The 16,005-nt window shown below is 37.1% G+C and overlaps 1 protein-coding gene across 1 annotated transcript in view; it reads right to left on the minus strand.

The window, feature by feature from the left end:
* Nucleotides 1-1,376: 1,376 nt before the first annotated feature.
* The window catches only part of eng (endoglin), an 85,251-nt gene continuing 70,622 nt past the window's right edge, over nt 1,377-16,005 (minus strand). The window contains exons 12-14 of the mRNA XM_017702892.2: nt 8,015-8,122; nt 6,756-6,803; nt 1,377-5,677 (exon numbers count right to left, since the gene is read on the minus strand). Coding sequence (XP_017558381.1) covers nt 5,556-5,677; nt 6,756-6,803; nt 8,015-8,122 — 278 coding nt within the window. The 3' untranslated portion in view covers nt 1,377-5,555. The remainder of the gene's footprint in view (nt 5,678-6,755; nt 6,804-8,014; nt 8,123-16,005) is intronic.

A 16,005-nucleotide genomic window follows, 5' to 3' on the forward strand; every position in this document is an offset into this window, starting at 1 on the left:
TGGCAGGAAACTTTTCCGCAAAAGTAGAACCGTTTCTTGTAAAATGCCTCTCAACATTTTTACAAGGCTAAACTCATCTTCTTTAGCTTCTTGTTAAAATTTTCCCATTGCCTAAATTTTATATCTGCCGTCAGAAAGCATTTTTTATGCTTTAACTTGTCTTTATTAAAGAAATAATAAATGAATAAGCAATTATATGATATTATATTATGTACAAAATTGAGGTGAGATGACCCCTATTTTTGTTTGGACTGAGTTGAACTGAACTCTTTTTTCATGCTTTTATGCTTTAATTTCTGTCTATTAAATAAACAATAAATGAATAAGCAATTATATTATATTATATTATATTATATTATATTATATTATATTATATTATATTATATTATATTATGTAAAACATTGAGGTAAGATGACCCCTATTTTTGTTTGTAACTGTAAAATTTAGATTTTTATTCTGACTGTATATTGTTTTCTGTTTATAATGAATTAATCAGTGTATACGTACAATTTTTATGTATGTTTAATGATTTTTTTCACTCATTTGTTAAGATCCACATTTCCCCCCCAAGCTGATGGATGATGAGTAGTTTCTGTATATAATTCTTCATTTTTCTACTGTTGCAAAACAGTACATCATTCATTTATACATATTCCTGCATCAGCATTCAATCATTTCACTGTGAATGAAAGTTCCATATATAGGCTGAATTAAAAAATATATATGTATGTATATTCTTAGTTTGGTACTATAACTGTGTTCTCTCCATTTCCATATGAACGCAATTTTAGCCAACAGTGGCTTCATTTCAGAGGCCATTACATTGTCCTATAGTATATTCTCCTTACTGCAGAGATGGTACTGATCTCCTGCTGGCTGAGCTGTGCTGAACCACATCACTGTATGTCCTCTCTGATCAATACACCCTGTGCAATATATCACAACAATTACTGTAATGGCATTTTACTTTACATTATAATATTGATGCAACTCAGAGTCAGTTTATGTCTATAATATGTGCTTTTAGTTTACCTTATACCACTCAGTGCTTGCTATCTTGTAAATACAGCAAATCTGTCTCATGTCATGTAAATTTGTAAATAGATATACTTTTATTTTATAACTCTTGTACTTTAACTAGTAGTTAACAAGTTGCAGTTGTAGTTAACAAGTTTAACTTTAACTTGCTACTCTTGCTACTGCAATTTCCCTCCAGAATCAATAAAGTTCTATCTATCTATCTATCTATCTATCTATCTATCTATCTATCTATCTATCTATCTATCTATCTATCTATCTATCTAGCTAGCTAGCTAGCTAGCTATCTATCTATCTATCTAAATGGCATCTTTGATTAACTTAATGAAATACTTAGTTCCTTTTTTCTCTTTTAAATTTAATGAAAGTTTTAAAAACATAAACATTCTTTGAAGACACCCAAACACACAGGACAGATATGGCATTTAGTAAAAGTGGTCACAGTCTGCAGAGTAAAGTCACTAGTGTTAAATAAACTCCTGCTGTGAGATTGTTTTGGAGTAAAAAAACATTTTATTTTGAATTCTACAGGATTAAATTCAACACTGGTGATTTTACTTGGAATGCTCCAAAGAAATTATTAGAAATGGGGATATACAATACAAAATCTGAGTTGATATAGAAGAGAGCTAATATAACACAAAAAGAGATACACATCAGATTTTTGTGAACACAATAAACATAAACACTGAGGTTGTATCCACATGTAACCAGATATTGTGGAAAACATACTTTTTTGACCTCTTGTCTACATTAAATTGGCATTTTCAGTCACTGAACACGTCTTTTGAAAATTGGGTGGAGATTTTTGAAAGCTCAGTTGGACTCATGATGGACAAAATGCAACTTTTTAAAAATGCTGACATCATTCATGCTGCTGTTTTCATTTATTGAACATTCAGAACTCTTAATATGTGGCTAATGGTGAGGTTGTTTCTGTGTGCTCAGCAATTTGGAGTGATTTGGTGATTGATATTGTTCATTTGGCTTCACTTGGCTTTATGTATTTGGGTTCATTGTTTTTTTAAAGGGGGTGTCAAATGAATTGCAAACATTTAGAAAATCTCAGTGATTATGAGATATATAATTTAATGATCATTAACCAGATTCAGTAAAGAAAAAAACTCTAAAGTTCAAATTGAGTGAATAGAAACAGCAGTGGGTGGAGCCACAGCAACATAAACACCTCAAGGCAGCATGTGCTAGGCTTCCTTACACTTTAAAGCTTTTATTTTCTGGCAGGAATCTGTGTCAAATATTGAGCTATAGAGGTCTGATGGCCTGCCAGTCAAAGCCATGATTTTTTTAGTAAATCTCGGCTTCAGCTTCACTGTGCACTCTGTATTTTGTCCAATATTCATGCTCAAAGTATTCTATTTGAGGCATTTGACTTCAAATTTTGTGGGGTATTTTCAGCCTCCACTGGGCTGGATTGATCATCTGAGTGTATTTGAGTACTTTTTTTTTAAATTCTTTGTTGCATGTGTGGATGGAGGGATTTTCTAAAATGCTCTTTTTATAATGTAGGGGAAAAAAATCAGTTTTTTACAACGTCTGGGTTTTTGTAGATGAGGCCTCAGAGTATTGCACAAATGCTCAAGTGGCATTTTCCTTCATTCTGACTCTCCATAAAAACCCTTTTTTTGATCGTTCTGCCTCTTTCACAAGTTCATACACTCACATAAACACAAATACACATCAAACAAACAATAGTTTTCAAATACATCAAACAAATTCACATGAAACTGTTTCCTTAACTGCTGCAAAACATGTTACATAAAGAGAAGATACTTGGTTCAGGTTCTTAACTGACCTGATCTCTTAATGCACATCTTTATGAAGCCTTAATCAAATTGGGGAAAATAACAAAGTCAAACACAAAAATTCTTCACATCACCGCTGTCTTGAGAAAACGTAACTTTTTAACGTCATAATTTAGAAATGCCAGCTGCCATTTACGTTTACATTTCAGGTTGAAAGGACAAATTCAAACTTTGTGAAACGTGTTACATTATTTGTTACCTTAACAAATCTGTGAAGTTCCATTCCTGACAATTTTTTAAAACAGTGACATAACAGGCCAATTTATTATTGAATATTGGGCTAACACGCATGGTTTATTACTTTTTAGAGAGCAAACGTCTGAAAAAGGTGCCAAAGAAAGGCCCAATAAAAAAGAACAAATCTTACATTTATACATACAATTTAGAACAGGTTCACTGATGCGGTACAACCGCTTACAAACCTCTACGTCATTTACATTTCGAAGTCCGGCTTACAAACACAACATTGCTTTAATTAATATGAACATAATCAGGAGGGTTATGACAATAGTAATGAAGTAACATAACATTATAACAGTAACCAGGATAGTTTAACAGTAACCAAGAAGACTATTTAAAAAATAAAAAAATCTAAACAAAATCTAATCTTATTCATTGGTCTTGGATGTTTGGTTCCAGAAACCTTCAAGGAATACTTCAGCGTTTTTCAGTCAAAACAACTATTAAGTAAAAGTTATTCATTTTTCAGGAGATGTTTCTGAAGAAGTTAGATATAAGATAATCAACAAGCTACAGAGAAAGCAGCACTCCTAACAATCACCTGGAAGACCTGGTAGACACCAACGCTGAAAATCAAACTGTTTCAGATCTGAAAACATGAACAGGTGTTTCTGTCCATCCTTCCACTGTGAGAAGACGTCAAAATCACTAAATGTGTTTAACTACTTCAGAAAATGATCAACCAACTTCTAAGACTGAACTTTGGAGGTGTGTCTGCAGATTTTGTGAGAAATTTTTGCTTAGTGAGGCTTCTGTGTAATTTCCTGTTAATGTTTTTGCTTTTTTTCTGAAGAAAAAATATGAATAACTTGTATTTAATATGACAGCTGGGATAGGCTCCAGCACCCCACTGCCATCCAGAAGGGTAAGCTTTTTAGAAGATATGTGTGTGTGTGTGTGTGTGTGTGTGTGTGTGTGTGTGTGTGTGTGTGTGTGTGTGTGTGTGTGTGTGTGTGTGTGTTTAATAGCCATTTTGACTGGAAATGAAATGTGAACAGTGGACTTTCTTTTGTACAGTACTGTCTCAGCTTCATGTGTATTGTTTGGCAAGTTACCACAAATAATAAGTCCGACACATTTCCCGGTAGCCAGAAAAGCACCGCTCAAAATAGAGTTATAATATAAACCAATGAGCAGTTTCTGGATTCTGTTATTAAGCACAAATGCAAACGTATCATTTTGTAGAACATTTATTATGAATTCATCAAAAGGAATTTGTAAATGAAGCTGTAAGTCTATATAATTGCCCAGTTCTTTCCGAGGGGGAACTAGTTTTGTGGTCATTTGTATTAAAAGTGGTTTGCAAGTGAGTTGACTTCATCTGATCACTAAGGACAATGCAAAACCTGAGAGCAAGCAAAGTAACCGGAACTACTTTTTAAATTGCTATAGATTACATTTTTTTTTAAATAGATAGAATTCAACAAATGCCCATTGGCTTCTACTCTACATTTCAAGTCAAGCCCTCAGTACAAGGAAACACTTCGAAATGACTGTCCTTGGAAAGTGACCATGCAATACGGATGAGGCTGAGGGAGATTAGGCTGAAAAACGCTGGGATATTCCTGTAATCAAGGTTTTACAGATGCATATCTCGTTCTTTGGTACTAAGCAAAGTCAAACTTTACAGTGATTTACAGTAGGACAGCTATTGCAACACAGTGGCACAACTCCTGTAGCAAAACATTTCACAGAAAACAGTAAGAAAAGGAAAAAATATTAGAAGCTACTTCGTTTTTATCTTTATTTCACTAGATCAACCCACTGTCAAGCAGACATGTAACAATCTACATAAATTAAGAGGTAGCCTTTTCCCAAAGTTTTTCTTCAGTGTGAGAGGCAGCCTTTGTGGTCAATTTTACAAAAACAATGCACCAGAACCAGACAAGTTTAGGTGTGTTAGGATATTTTTGGTTGATTTGTAACCCTTTCTGATCTGCTACTTGAATGGAAGTGTGGAACGGAATAAGCTGCCCCCTGCATGTGACCTCAGACATGTTGGCTTTTGCTTTCTAGTGCTGTAATTGGTGGTGACAGAGGGGCAAAACGGTCCGGTTTTTAAGGCTCCCCCGAGTCGACCTCGAAGTTCTTTTTTTTTCTTTTCGTGGAATCTTATTGTGCCTCCGTCCAAGAGGCACAATCTGTTGAAAAGAATGCGACGAATTTCCTGTTAGTTCTTGGGGGATATGCTTTGTTTTTCCTGTCTCGGGGAGCCGAGGTTTTTTCCTTTTTTTTTTCTTGCTGACTTCCTGTCGCTGGGTGGCTGGAGAGGTGGGAGTTAAAGGTCCTAGTTCAGGGTTAGCCCTGCTGCCCCCCACCCCAAAACCCCCACCCCTGGGTTGCTACAGTGTTTGGTAGAGAGAGAGAAGGACGATGTTAGTGTCCCTCTCTGGATGGACTGGCGAATGGATGGAAGGTTGGGGCAGTAGAGCAGATGAGTTGGGTGGCTCAGTTTAGGCCATGCTGCTGGTGGGTGTACTCTGGGTGCTGCCCATGCTGCCATTGGCGCTGCTGTTCTCGGAGGGAGAGGGGTTAGTTGGCACTGGCCGACGCTTGGCCAGAAAACATGGACATCCTGAGGAGGGAGAGAAAAGAAAGAGAGGCAAGAAGAGAGAAGAATAAACAAATAAATTCTATTTGCTTCAGCATTATTTGTACAGCACGTTTCATGCATCATTAAAGACCTGTACACTGACAATCTCAAATTTGCTTGATATTTTTTAGGAAATAATGCCACAGGCAGCGAGAACAATTTTAGCTTGTATCATCATTCATTTCAGAGATTTCAAGACCTTAAAAAGTGTATATTTTTATCTCAAACAGTGAAAAAGTCGCAATTTTTAAAAGGTCATAACTTTTGTGCTGTTGATGTTAGATCCCAGATTTTTTTTTAATATTCTTTGGTTTATGATGTTTTTAAGAAAATACAGAAATGGATGAATTTTTTTTTTTTTGGTGCGCAAGACAAACATTTGCCATGGTCATAAAATGGTCACTGAGCCACAAAAGCAATTATAATGCTAATTAATTGCATAATTTCCCACATTTTTACCAAGGCATACAAAATCAAACTTGCAGAAGTTTTGCAAGTTAAAACACAACAAAGAATAATCCCTGACAATTTCATGCATCTAACATCAGTATTTCAAAAGTTATGACTCCTCGAAATTGTCATCTATCCTTCAGACAAAAATTAAGGCCACAGACACTTAAAGCATTTATATCTTAGAAACTAAAGAAGATATAAGCCTAATATTTTGCTTACAATGTAATGCATACAAATAAATGATTTCATGAAAATATTAAGCCAACTGGTCAAGGTGAGTCACGAGTATTTTCTTAAATGTAGTTATTTAGGGTAATTTTTTTTATTTCATTTCTTTTTCATATGAGCACTGAGAGCACTGTAAAAAAGAAATAAAATACAAACTTTGTGATGGACATCTGTATATTTGTTACTTAAAAAATACAAAAAGACCTGAAAACGAATAGCTCTGCAGGCGACACAAGCCTGAGAGGAGCAGAGCACAAAACAAAAAAAACATTTGCTGTACAGTTTCCTCGCAAAACAGATGCTATCCTTCGGAAAAACCCCATATATGTGGTGTTAACTGCTACGGTCATGGTCCATCCTGCCCTGTGTCATTCTGTACCTGAGAGAAGGGTCCCTGTAGAGCCTATACCCAGAGCAGCAGGATATCCTGAAACATGCAAATGCACAAGTTATAATTACAAAAACATAATGCTTCCAATTACACTCTCACTCACTCGTCTATTTAGTGTAAAAAGTGGTCTTTGATAGAGAATAACCAGCAGGGTTCAGCACTGCCTGATAATTGAATAAAGAAAAATATTTACATAATTCTGTCATAAAATTACAATTTATATCAAATTCTGCACTGAAAATGTAATGTAATGAATGGAATTGATGTATAAACATCATCTCAACAGAATAAAGCACTTTATATCACATCAACATCTTTTCTTCTTTTCTCCTTTTTTCACAACTTCCAATGAATTATTTGAAATCTGTGTTAAAGAGTAGAATCAATATATACATAAACAGGCTTATTGAAATCTTTGAACACCCCCAGTCAAATCACATGTTGTGTTGATTTCCAATGTGACACGTCCTCTACAGAGAACACACTAAAATATGGAATTGATCTGTAAATTTAAATGTACATTTTTGGCAAAAGTGTATATAAAATTTCTATATATATTTGCATAGTTTAACGTATTGGGGGGAAAAATGTGTACATTAAATGTGCCATTATCCCCCCAATGTATTAAATGTGTCATTTAAAATTTAACAGAAATTTAACAGAAAATATTTGACTTAGGACACAAACATTGGCACACTCCTTTATCTGCAGCATTTTCTTCTGATTTTCATTGAAAACTTTTGAATGCTAGTGTACTAGCATATAATGCAATATATGTTGATGTAATATACGCTATTCATGTGGAAATGATGTACATGTTCGAATCAAGTAAATTTAATGCAGGACTTTTTTCAGAACTCAGTTACTGAGTTGCTGCTCATTGGTGCTGGATCTTCTGATAGGAGCAAAAATGGCTTTTTCAGTGTAAAGGATAAAAGGAGAGAAACAATGACAGAAGCAGCAAGTTTTTGTCTACACAGTCTATTTTTGAACAAATGAAAAATGAAGCAGGCCATCGTTTAAAAATGTTTACTTTTACTTAACTGTTTCATCTTATTTCTAGTGGCAAATCATCTCGAGGCTTGTTTAGGTCACCTTCGCCGCACTTTAGGCCTCTTCCCTCATAAGCTAAAGGAGCAGAGATGACGCCTGCTCAAACACTCTACCAAACATGGCTTTTTATCACATATCCATTACTATAAACATGCTGCACTGGCGTCAGCTGCTGATCAAACATGGGATGTTACCTGTTCGGATTTTGATGAACCAGAGGGTGCCGATGAGCAGGACTCCGATGAGAAATCCTCCAAAAGCGATGCCCAGGACAGACGGGAGGCCAAACTCCAAGCACAAATCTGGAACATCGGGTGAATTACTTATTTCAGAATTATTATTTATATGTCACAGCATGTTTTTAATATCTGTATTTTATCTGGTTTCTACATATGACCCCTCTGGCAATCCTTTTAATGGCCATTTCAGTGCATTTCATCTCTTTTTAACTACATCCATGTACCACTTCATCCCATTTGAACAAATTCCAGCAAACAAAATATTGTATAAGGTTATGAATATATAGGGGTGTACAGTATCCCCAGTGAAAAGCATAATTTGTGTGTGTGTGTGTGTGTGTGTGTGTGTGTGTGTATGTGTTTTAGCCAAGTCTACGATATGCTACACATTTAAAAATGTGTTAAAAACAAAGTTTTAATGCTCATTATTTAATATTCCATGCATGCGTATTCAAATGCAGCCAAATGCAGCCAGTTTGCCAACTATACCTAAACAAATAGTCCAATATATTTGATACATCGTAACTTAAATACATAAAAAAATAACCATAGTAACCAACTAGTCTACTCTCAGTTTCTCAGTTAGAAAATAATCATCCTAGTTATTCATTCTGCCATTGGACAATGTATAACAATAACACCACAGGGTGAAAAAGCAAACTTCTACTTATTATTTTTAACAGTTGTAAAGTTCATAATAGGGGATACAGTAAAAAAAGTCTGACTGGTGGTTGCATTACTTCTACAGTTATTTACTGAACCACATTAACAGTAAATAACAGTTGTAGAAGGTGATTACAGTCACATGCGCCACAAGATTACTGTGATTTAGCTGTTATTCTGCTATATACGTACATTAATGAACTGTTATTAAAATACAGTACATCTCCTGTATTTTTACAGATCAACTGTAAAAGTAAGCAACTTAGCAAAAAAAGCAAACTTAACAAAAAAGGGTTTTACCAGAATTTCTTTTACATCAAATATGCATTTTTTTTAATTTTGCAAATAATTTAATTTTGCTTATACAGGCATATGCAAAACTTTGGGTGCCCTTGGTCAAATGGCATGAAAATAAGTGAACACGTCCTCTACAGAGAATACACCTCTGCACATTTCAGTGCTCAGTTACTGTTTATTTGCTGAATTTAACATAGTGGGGGTAAAAAAAACACAAAATGTAGCCTGTGCAAAAGTTTGGGCACAATTTATATTTTGTGTTTTTTTCCAAACATGTTACTAATAAAAATACCATGTTTAAGTTTGTCATCTGTTAACTTCTTTTTACTTTTTAGACCAAACATGTTCTTTGTCCAAGAGTCTTTAAACATTTGCATTTAACCACAGCTGGTAAATACAGTGGGTTGCAAAAGTATTCGGCCCCCTTGAACTTTTCAACCTTTTGCCACATTTCAGGCTTCAAACATAAAGATATGAAATTGTAATTTTTTGTGAAGAATCAACAACAAGTGGGACACAATTGTGAAGTGGAACGAAATTTATTGGATATTTTAAACTTTTTTTAGAAATAAAAAACTGAAAAGTGGGGCGTGCAATATTATTCGGCCCCTTTACTTTCAGTGCAGCAAACTCACTCCAGAAGTTCAGTGAGGATCTCTGAATGATCCAATGTTGACCTAAATGACTGATGATGATAAATAGAATCCACCTGTGTGTAATCAAGTCTCCGTATAAATGCACCTGCTCTGTGATAGTCTCAGAGTTCTGTTTAAAGCGCAGAGAGCATCATGAAGACCAAGGAACACACCAGGCAGGTCCGAGATACTGTTGTGGAGAGGTTTAAAGCCGGATTTGGATAGAAAAAGATTTCCCAAGCTTTAAACATCTCAAGGAGCACTGTGCAAACGATCATATTGAAATGGAAGGAGCATCAGACCACTGCAAATCTACCAAGACCCGGCCGTCCCTCTAGACTTTCAGCTCAAACAAGGAGAAGACTGATCATAGATGCAGCCAAGAGGCCCATGATCACTCTGGATGAACTGCAGAGATCTACAGCTGAGGTGGGAGACTTTGTCCATAGGACAACGATCAGTGGTACACTGCACAAATCTGGGCTTTATGGAAGAGTGGCAAGAAAAAGCCATTTCTCAAAGATATCCATAAAAAGTCTCATTTAATGTTTGCCACAAGCCACCTGGGAGACACACCAAACATGTGGAAGAAGGTGCTCTGGTCAGATGAAACCAAAATCGAACTTATGTTTGGCGTAAAAGCAATACAGCTCATCACCCTGAACACACCATCCCCACTGTCAAACATGGTGGTGGCAGCATCATGGTTTGGGCCTGCTTTTCTTCAGCAGGGACAGGGAAGATGGTTAATATTGATGGGAAGATGGATGGAGCCAAATACAGGACCATTCTGGAAGAAAACCTGTTGGAGTCTGCAAAAGACCTGAGACTGGGACGGAGATTTATCTTCCAACAAGACAATGATCCAAAACATAAAGCAACATCTACAATGGAATGGTTCACAAATAAACGTATCCAGGTGTTAGAATGGCCAAGTCAAAGTCCAGACCTGAATCCAATCGAGAATCTGTGGAAAGAGCTGAAAACTGCTGTTCACAAACGCTCTCCATCCAACTTCACTGAGCTCGAGCTGTTTTGCAAGGAAGAATGGGCAAAAATTTCAGTCTCTCGATGTGCAAGACTGACAGAGACGTACCCCAAGCCACTTGCAGCTGTAATCACAGCAAAAGGTGGCGCTACAAAGTATTAAAGCAAGGGGGCTGAATAATATTGCACGCCCCACTTTTCAGTTTTTTATTTCTAAAAAAAGTTTAAAATATCCAACAAATTTCGTTCCACTTCACGATTGTGTCCCACTTGTTGTTGACTCTTCACAAAAAATGTCAATTTCATATCTTTATGTTTGAAGCCTGAAATGTGGCAAAAGGTTGAAAAGTTCAAGGGGGCTGAATACTTTTGCAACCCACTGTACATAGAGATTAAGGGTAAATGTTAGTGACACAGTATTGATATTTATTTTGAAATATTAGCATTGCAATGTTAGCAAACTCGACATCGGACTGAAAAGAAAATCAGCGACACTGCCCATCTTTACAGAGAGAGGACAGTCATACAGGACACCGGGGACCACAGTCCTCTCTACTGGCTCTCCTGACTGATCTCTTTCCTTTTCGTACTCTGCAGAAGACACAATGAGGAGGAAAGTGATGGTGATAGTGTTTTGGTTTTTTTGTTTTTTGCATGGCTGCAGTCGCATCTGCCTCACTACGATAGAGTGACTAATTGCACTTCGACTCAGAACAATGAAGATCCAAATGTTTACCTAAAACATGTCTCGTACACTGGAGAATGGCTCCCAGGGGCTTAGAGAAGACTTTGCTTTCCGTGCCTTGTATCAGGTCAGCTTTTCTGTACAACAACCCCCACCCCACCTCTCCACCCCCCAACAGCCCTTTCTTTCCTTTCTTTCCCCCTCAATATGGCGAAAATGTCTTCATGAGACATTGCAGTTGTTTGTGCTTCGAAAAGTCAAAGCTGAGCAAACAGAGGCAGGAAGTGCTGGAGCAGGTGGCTGGGGGGAGATGAACTCCATGTCCCAACAGCCCCTCCAAACAGGATGGACAGCCCTGGAGAAGGCAGTTCCTGCCATAAAAAACATAGCAAAGCCAAAGAACGTAAGACACCTAGCATGTCTTGGCCAACAGCATTTGTGTTGTTTTGGCTGATTTAATTCCATTTTAGCTGAACTATGGCTTCAAGAGTAAAACTAAAATATGCATATCCTTGAAGGTGCAACGTGTGGCCTCAAGTGCTGAGAATTGGACACCAATTGCAACCAACTAAACACCCCTTCCTTTCCAAGCGTGTAGTGGAACCCACAGTGGTTTACGTGTTTTCTGCTGTCACCTGTCCTGGTTCTGTTTTGCTTCTTTCACCCTCCCTCACTTTTTTTTCTTGTGCTAAATACCCTAAATTTGCCCAAATCCGGGTTCTCAGAGTTCTCACAATACAGAATGTTTAACCAGCACGACAAGCAACCACTGATTCCTCCTCTTTCTACGTCTTCCAACCGGGGCTAAAGCGTCAAATTCAAGCTGCCAGTTCAAAGTAAAAATGCAAAAGGTGCCACAGTTTGGTTTGTCCATTCAAAGCCACCATAGAAACATGGTGACACAGCATGTTGGAAAAGGACCTGCTCCCCATGTAGATATGAAGGGCTCCTTCTGAGCTAATGAAAACACAATGATTTGTAGTTACGGGTCACTATACACTAATGAGAACATGGATTTGTATCCACTATAATCCATTTTTGCTAATAGAACCACCTTAAATCTTACCCAATGCACCTAAAGATCAAAGAGCAGACTTTTTTAATTCTTTGGTGCTTCACATGTCCTGTGATATCCTTTGGTTAGTTTAGTGTAGTGGGTAACACCTACTATGCTGTAGACTGGGGTTCAATTCCCACCTGGGAAAACACCCTACACTATACCAATAAGAGTCCTTGGGCAAGACTCCTAACACTACCTTCACCTACCTCTGTAAAAATGATCAAATTGTAAGTCGCTCTGGATAAGAGAGTCTGCCAAATGCCGTAAATGTAAATAGCCTAATAAGTAATAGTGCAGAAACCATATAAAGTATTCTACAGCAAAATCAAAAAGCACTAGCAATATTTTGGAAGAAATCCTTGCATTTCCATTTTTGACGTTTTTCACTTTTATGACATAGTTTGAAAATGCCTGTTACCCTTTACATCGTATGTAAATTTCATGTTGAATGGATTAAAAGAAACAGTCCAAAATGACTTGGAATAATATCTGGTTCCACTGACGTACATTAAAAGTAAACTATGTTTTTTCTTTCTCCTGTAAAGTTACCATTTGTGAGATACCAGGTTTTGTTCCAACAACAGTGATTTAATCACAAAAACTGGTGTTAACATGGTTCTGTAAGCTACTAATAAGGACAACTGTGTAAACTTTACTTTTCACCAACTTATGACGTGCGTTTTTCTGACCAAAGAGTTCAAGTCTGCATTATAAAAGAACAGTCTGAATTGAACAAGAGAGCAGCAGCTAAAGAGCCTCCAGTTATATGTACATTATGGATATCACAGAAATGCTCAGTGTAAATGATGCATTTTATCAGACTCATTCCAGTGATTGGATCACCCTTCAGATCCTGAGAGCTTTCACTGGACTGGGAAATCTGCTGTTAGCTACAGCATCAGTGAGTTGGAATTACTTTACAGGAAACTCAAACTTCACTCTCTGATGTCACTTTCCTTTTTTTAGTTAAGTTTTAAAATGATTTTTAGCATGTTTTAGTTACTGTTTAATTTTTATAGTTCTATTTTTATTCATAGTGTGTGTGAATGTATATGTCTGTCTGCATGTCTGCGATAGACTGGTGACCTGTCCAGGGTATATCCTGCCTTCCACACCACGACTGCTGGGATAGGCTCCCGCTCCCCCATGACCCAGAAGGATAAGCGGCATAGAACGTGTGTGTGCATTTTTATTCATTTTAATATTGCCAAACTATTGTTTTAAATTGTTCATTACTTTACTTAGTTCATTAATTATATTTTATTTACCCATTTTTATCTTATTTACTACATTGTTGTCATTTTTGGTTTATTGATTTATTTTTTATTTACTACTATGATTTTTATTACTTTTAGCATTTGTTATGTTTCTGAATCCCTGATTTCTGTATTGGTTCTGCCACATTGTAAATGAGGGTCCTCCCCAATGTACTCCAAGTTTAAATGAAGATTGATTGATTGATTGATTGATTGATTGATTGATTGATTGATTGATTGATGTCCTCTGTTGTCAGAAAGTGAATAACAAAAGGCGCGGCGAGTCTCGTCCATTCGTGATTCAAATGTAGCGCCGAAGTGATGAATCCACATCCTCCAGTGAGGCTAAAATTGAGAATGTAGCAGGAAAAAATAAGCCGTGAGCCAAGATGAGAGGTTTTGTGAGCGTAGCAAAAACACGACCCCGTGTCAGGCTTCTTTTCCTTTGCATTTCTTTTTTTTATATAGTGCAAAGTGAAATATAATGGGCTTCCCTCCTGGCTGAGGAATGCGTGGCTCATTCCTGACTCATCTGCCCGGGGACTCTCTTCCCCCTTTGAAGACCAACACCTTCCCCTCTTTGTGCGTGGCGGACAATAGCGGCCATTGCCCCGTGTTTGGACGGCCACGCGCGCCGGACCTTGGACACAATAAATCCCCCACTGGCTCATTATTTCTGATTGCGGCCACAAGGTCAGTTAACAGGCCTTCCTATGAACCTTTCCCCCTCTGCTCCCCCCCCCCCACATCCTGACCTCATCTCCATGACCACTGTTTACGTCAGTAGCTACAGCGAGCACGAGCCTCGGCCGGACCTGCATGGAATACTTCAGTCTGGAGAGTTGAGCCAATCGAGGTCCAAGACAATGAGGTGTCATCCTGTTGTCTGGGGTCGCAACAAGTGCAGTTGTTCTTTTTCGTGATCTCATTGTATTGTCATGGTGTCTTGCAGCTTATCTGCAAACGCCTCTGGAAATGTTTGCTGTCTAAAGTTTCCTTCTTTAGTTTTGCACTGGAGCTACAAGGCTAATGTAGCTAAGTAATGGAAACTAATACTCCACCAATTAGCATGGTGCTAACTGCATTTCTATATCACATACTCGTCTCCAACTGTGTCAAGTTGTTAAGTAATATTAAATAGACTTGCTTATGCGGTTTCTGGCACGAGTGATGGGAGGTATGGTTGGAATTTAATATCATTGTATTAGTCATATTTCTGCTGTCAGTATATATAACGATACATAGATTCTTACAAATAAAACCAATTTAGGTGCTTCAATAAACCTATTTTTGAAGGTAAGCAGTGGTTTATTATTCTGAGATGTCCCTTCAGTTTTCAATAAGAATCACTTTTAATAACCAAAGTATTTCTGAAAAAACAATATATAGATTAGAAGATTAGGTTCTCCTTCTCCTGTAAAGTGACCATTTTGGAGATACAAGGTTTTCTTCCAACAACAGCGATATATAATTATAATATAAATATGATAGTAAAACAAGTAATAAGTCATTTGATTGAGGGTATTCAAACTTTTGCATACGACTATATATGCATTACTTTCTGTAGCACAAAATAATGGTATCTGAGCAAGTGAAAGTGTCTTAAACGTACCTTATATAACTAACTTTTCTTAGAATATGGAGAGTTGTATGAATAATAAAAAAATATTTAAGCTGTTTGCAGAGATTATGATTAATATATAAAACATGATTCTGTCCAGTTCAGTGATCTCCCACTAATGCTTAAGGGAAGTAAACACATCTGCCAGTGCAGTTCAGTCATTTTACTGGACAATATCACTTTATATGAGTAAGGATATATAGCAATATGTAGCAAGATCGAATAATTTAAAACTGTCATATGGAAGATTTTACCAAGTTGGCTCTGGCATTTTTTTCCTCTTGGGCTTCTGGATGCGGACAGCTATGGCATTGCTGGGATTCAAACTCACAACCTCCTGATGTTGGGATGAATTATTAGTCAGCTGCACCACATCAGACTATGCCATACAGACAAAGACACAAAACCTGAGTTGCTTCATGTGTTCCTGAGTGGTGCAGTTGGCTAAGCCATCACCCCCGACAGGAGGTTGTGAGTTTGAGTCCCAGCAATACCACAGCCATTCATAAGTGTGTACCCAAGAGGAAAAACGTCTAGCAGGATTGTGTGATGGAAAGAGTCCTGGCTAAAAAATGAATAGAACTTTTGACTCAACTAAGAAATTTGAGTTGTGTGAATTCTACCAAGTTGGCTCAATGTCCTAAGAGTTCTAAACACATTTACTGAACTGAATTTTGACTAAAATCCTTCTCCTTCGATTGCTCCCAAAACCTTACCTATATATATTTTATTAAAATAAATG

The sequence above is a fragment of the Pygocentrus nattereri genome, chromosome 23 (assembly GCF_015220715.1).
Source record: "Pygocentrus nattereri isolate fPygNat1 chromosome 23, fPygNat1.pri, whole genome shotgun sequence".
In the NCBI taxonomy this organism is placed as follows: domain Eukaryota; kingdom Metazoa; phylum Chordata; class Actinopteri; order Characiformes; family Serrasalmidae; genus Pygocentrus; species Pygocentrus nattereri.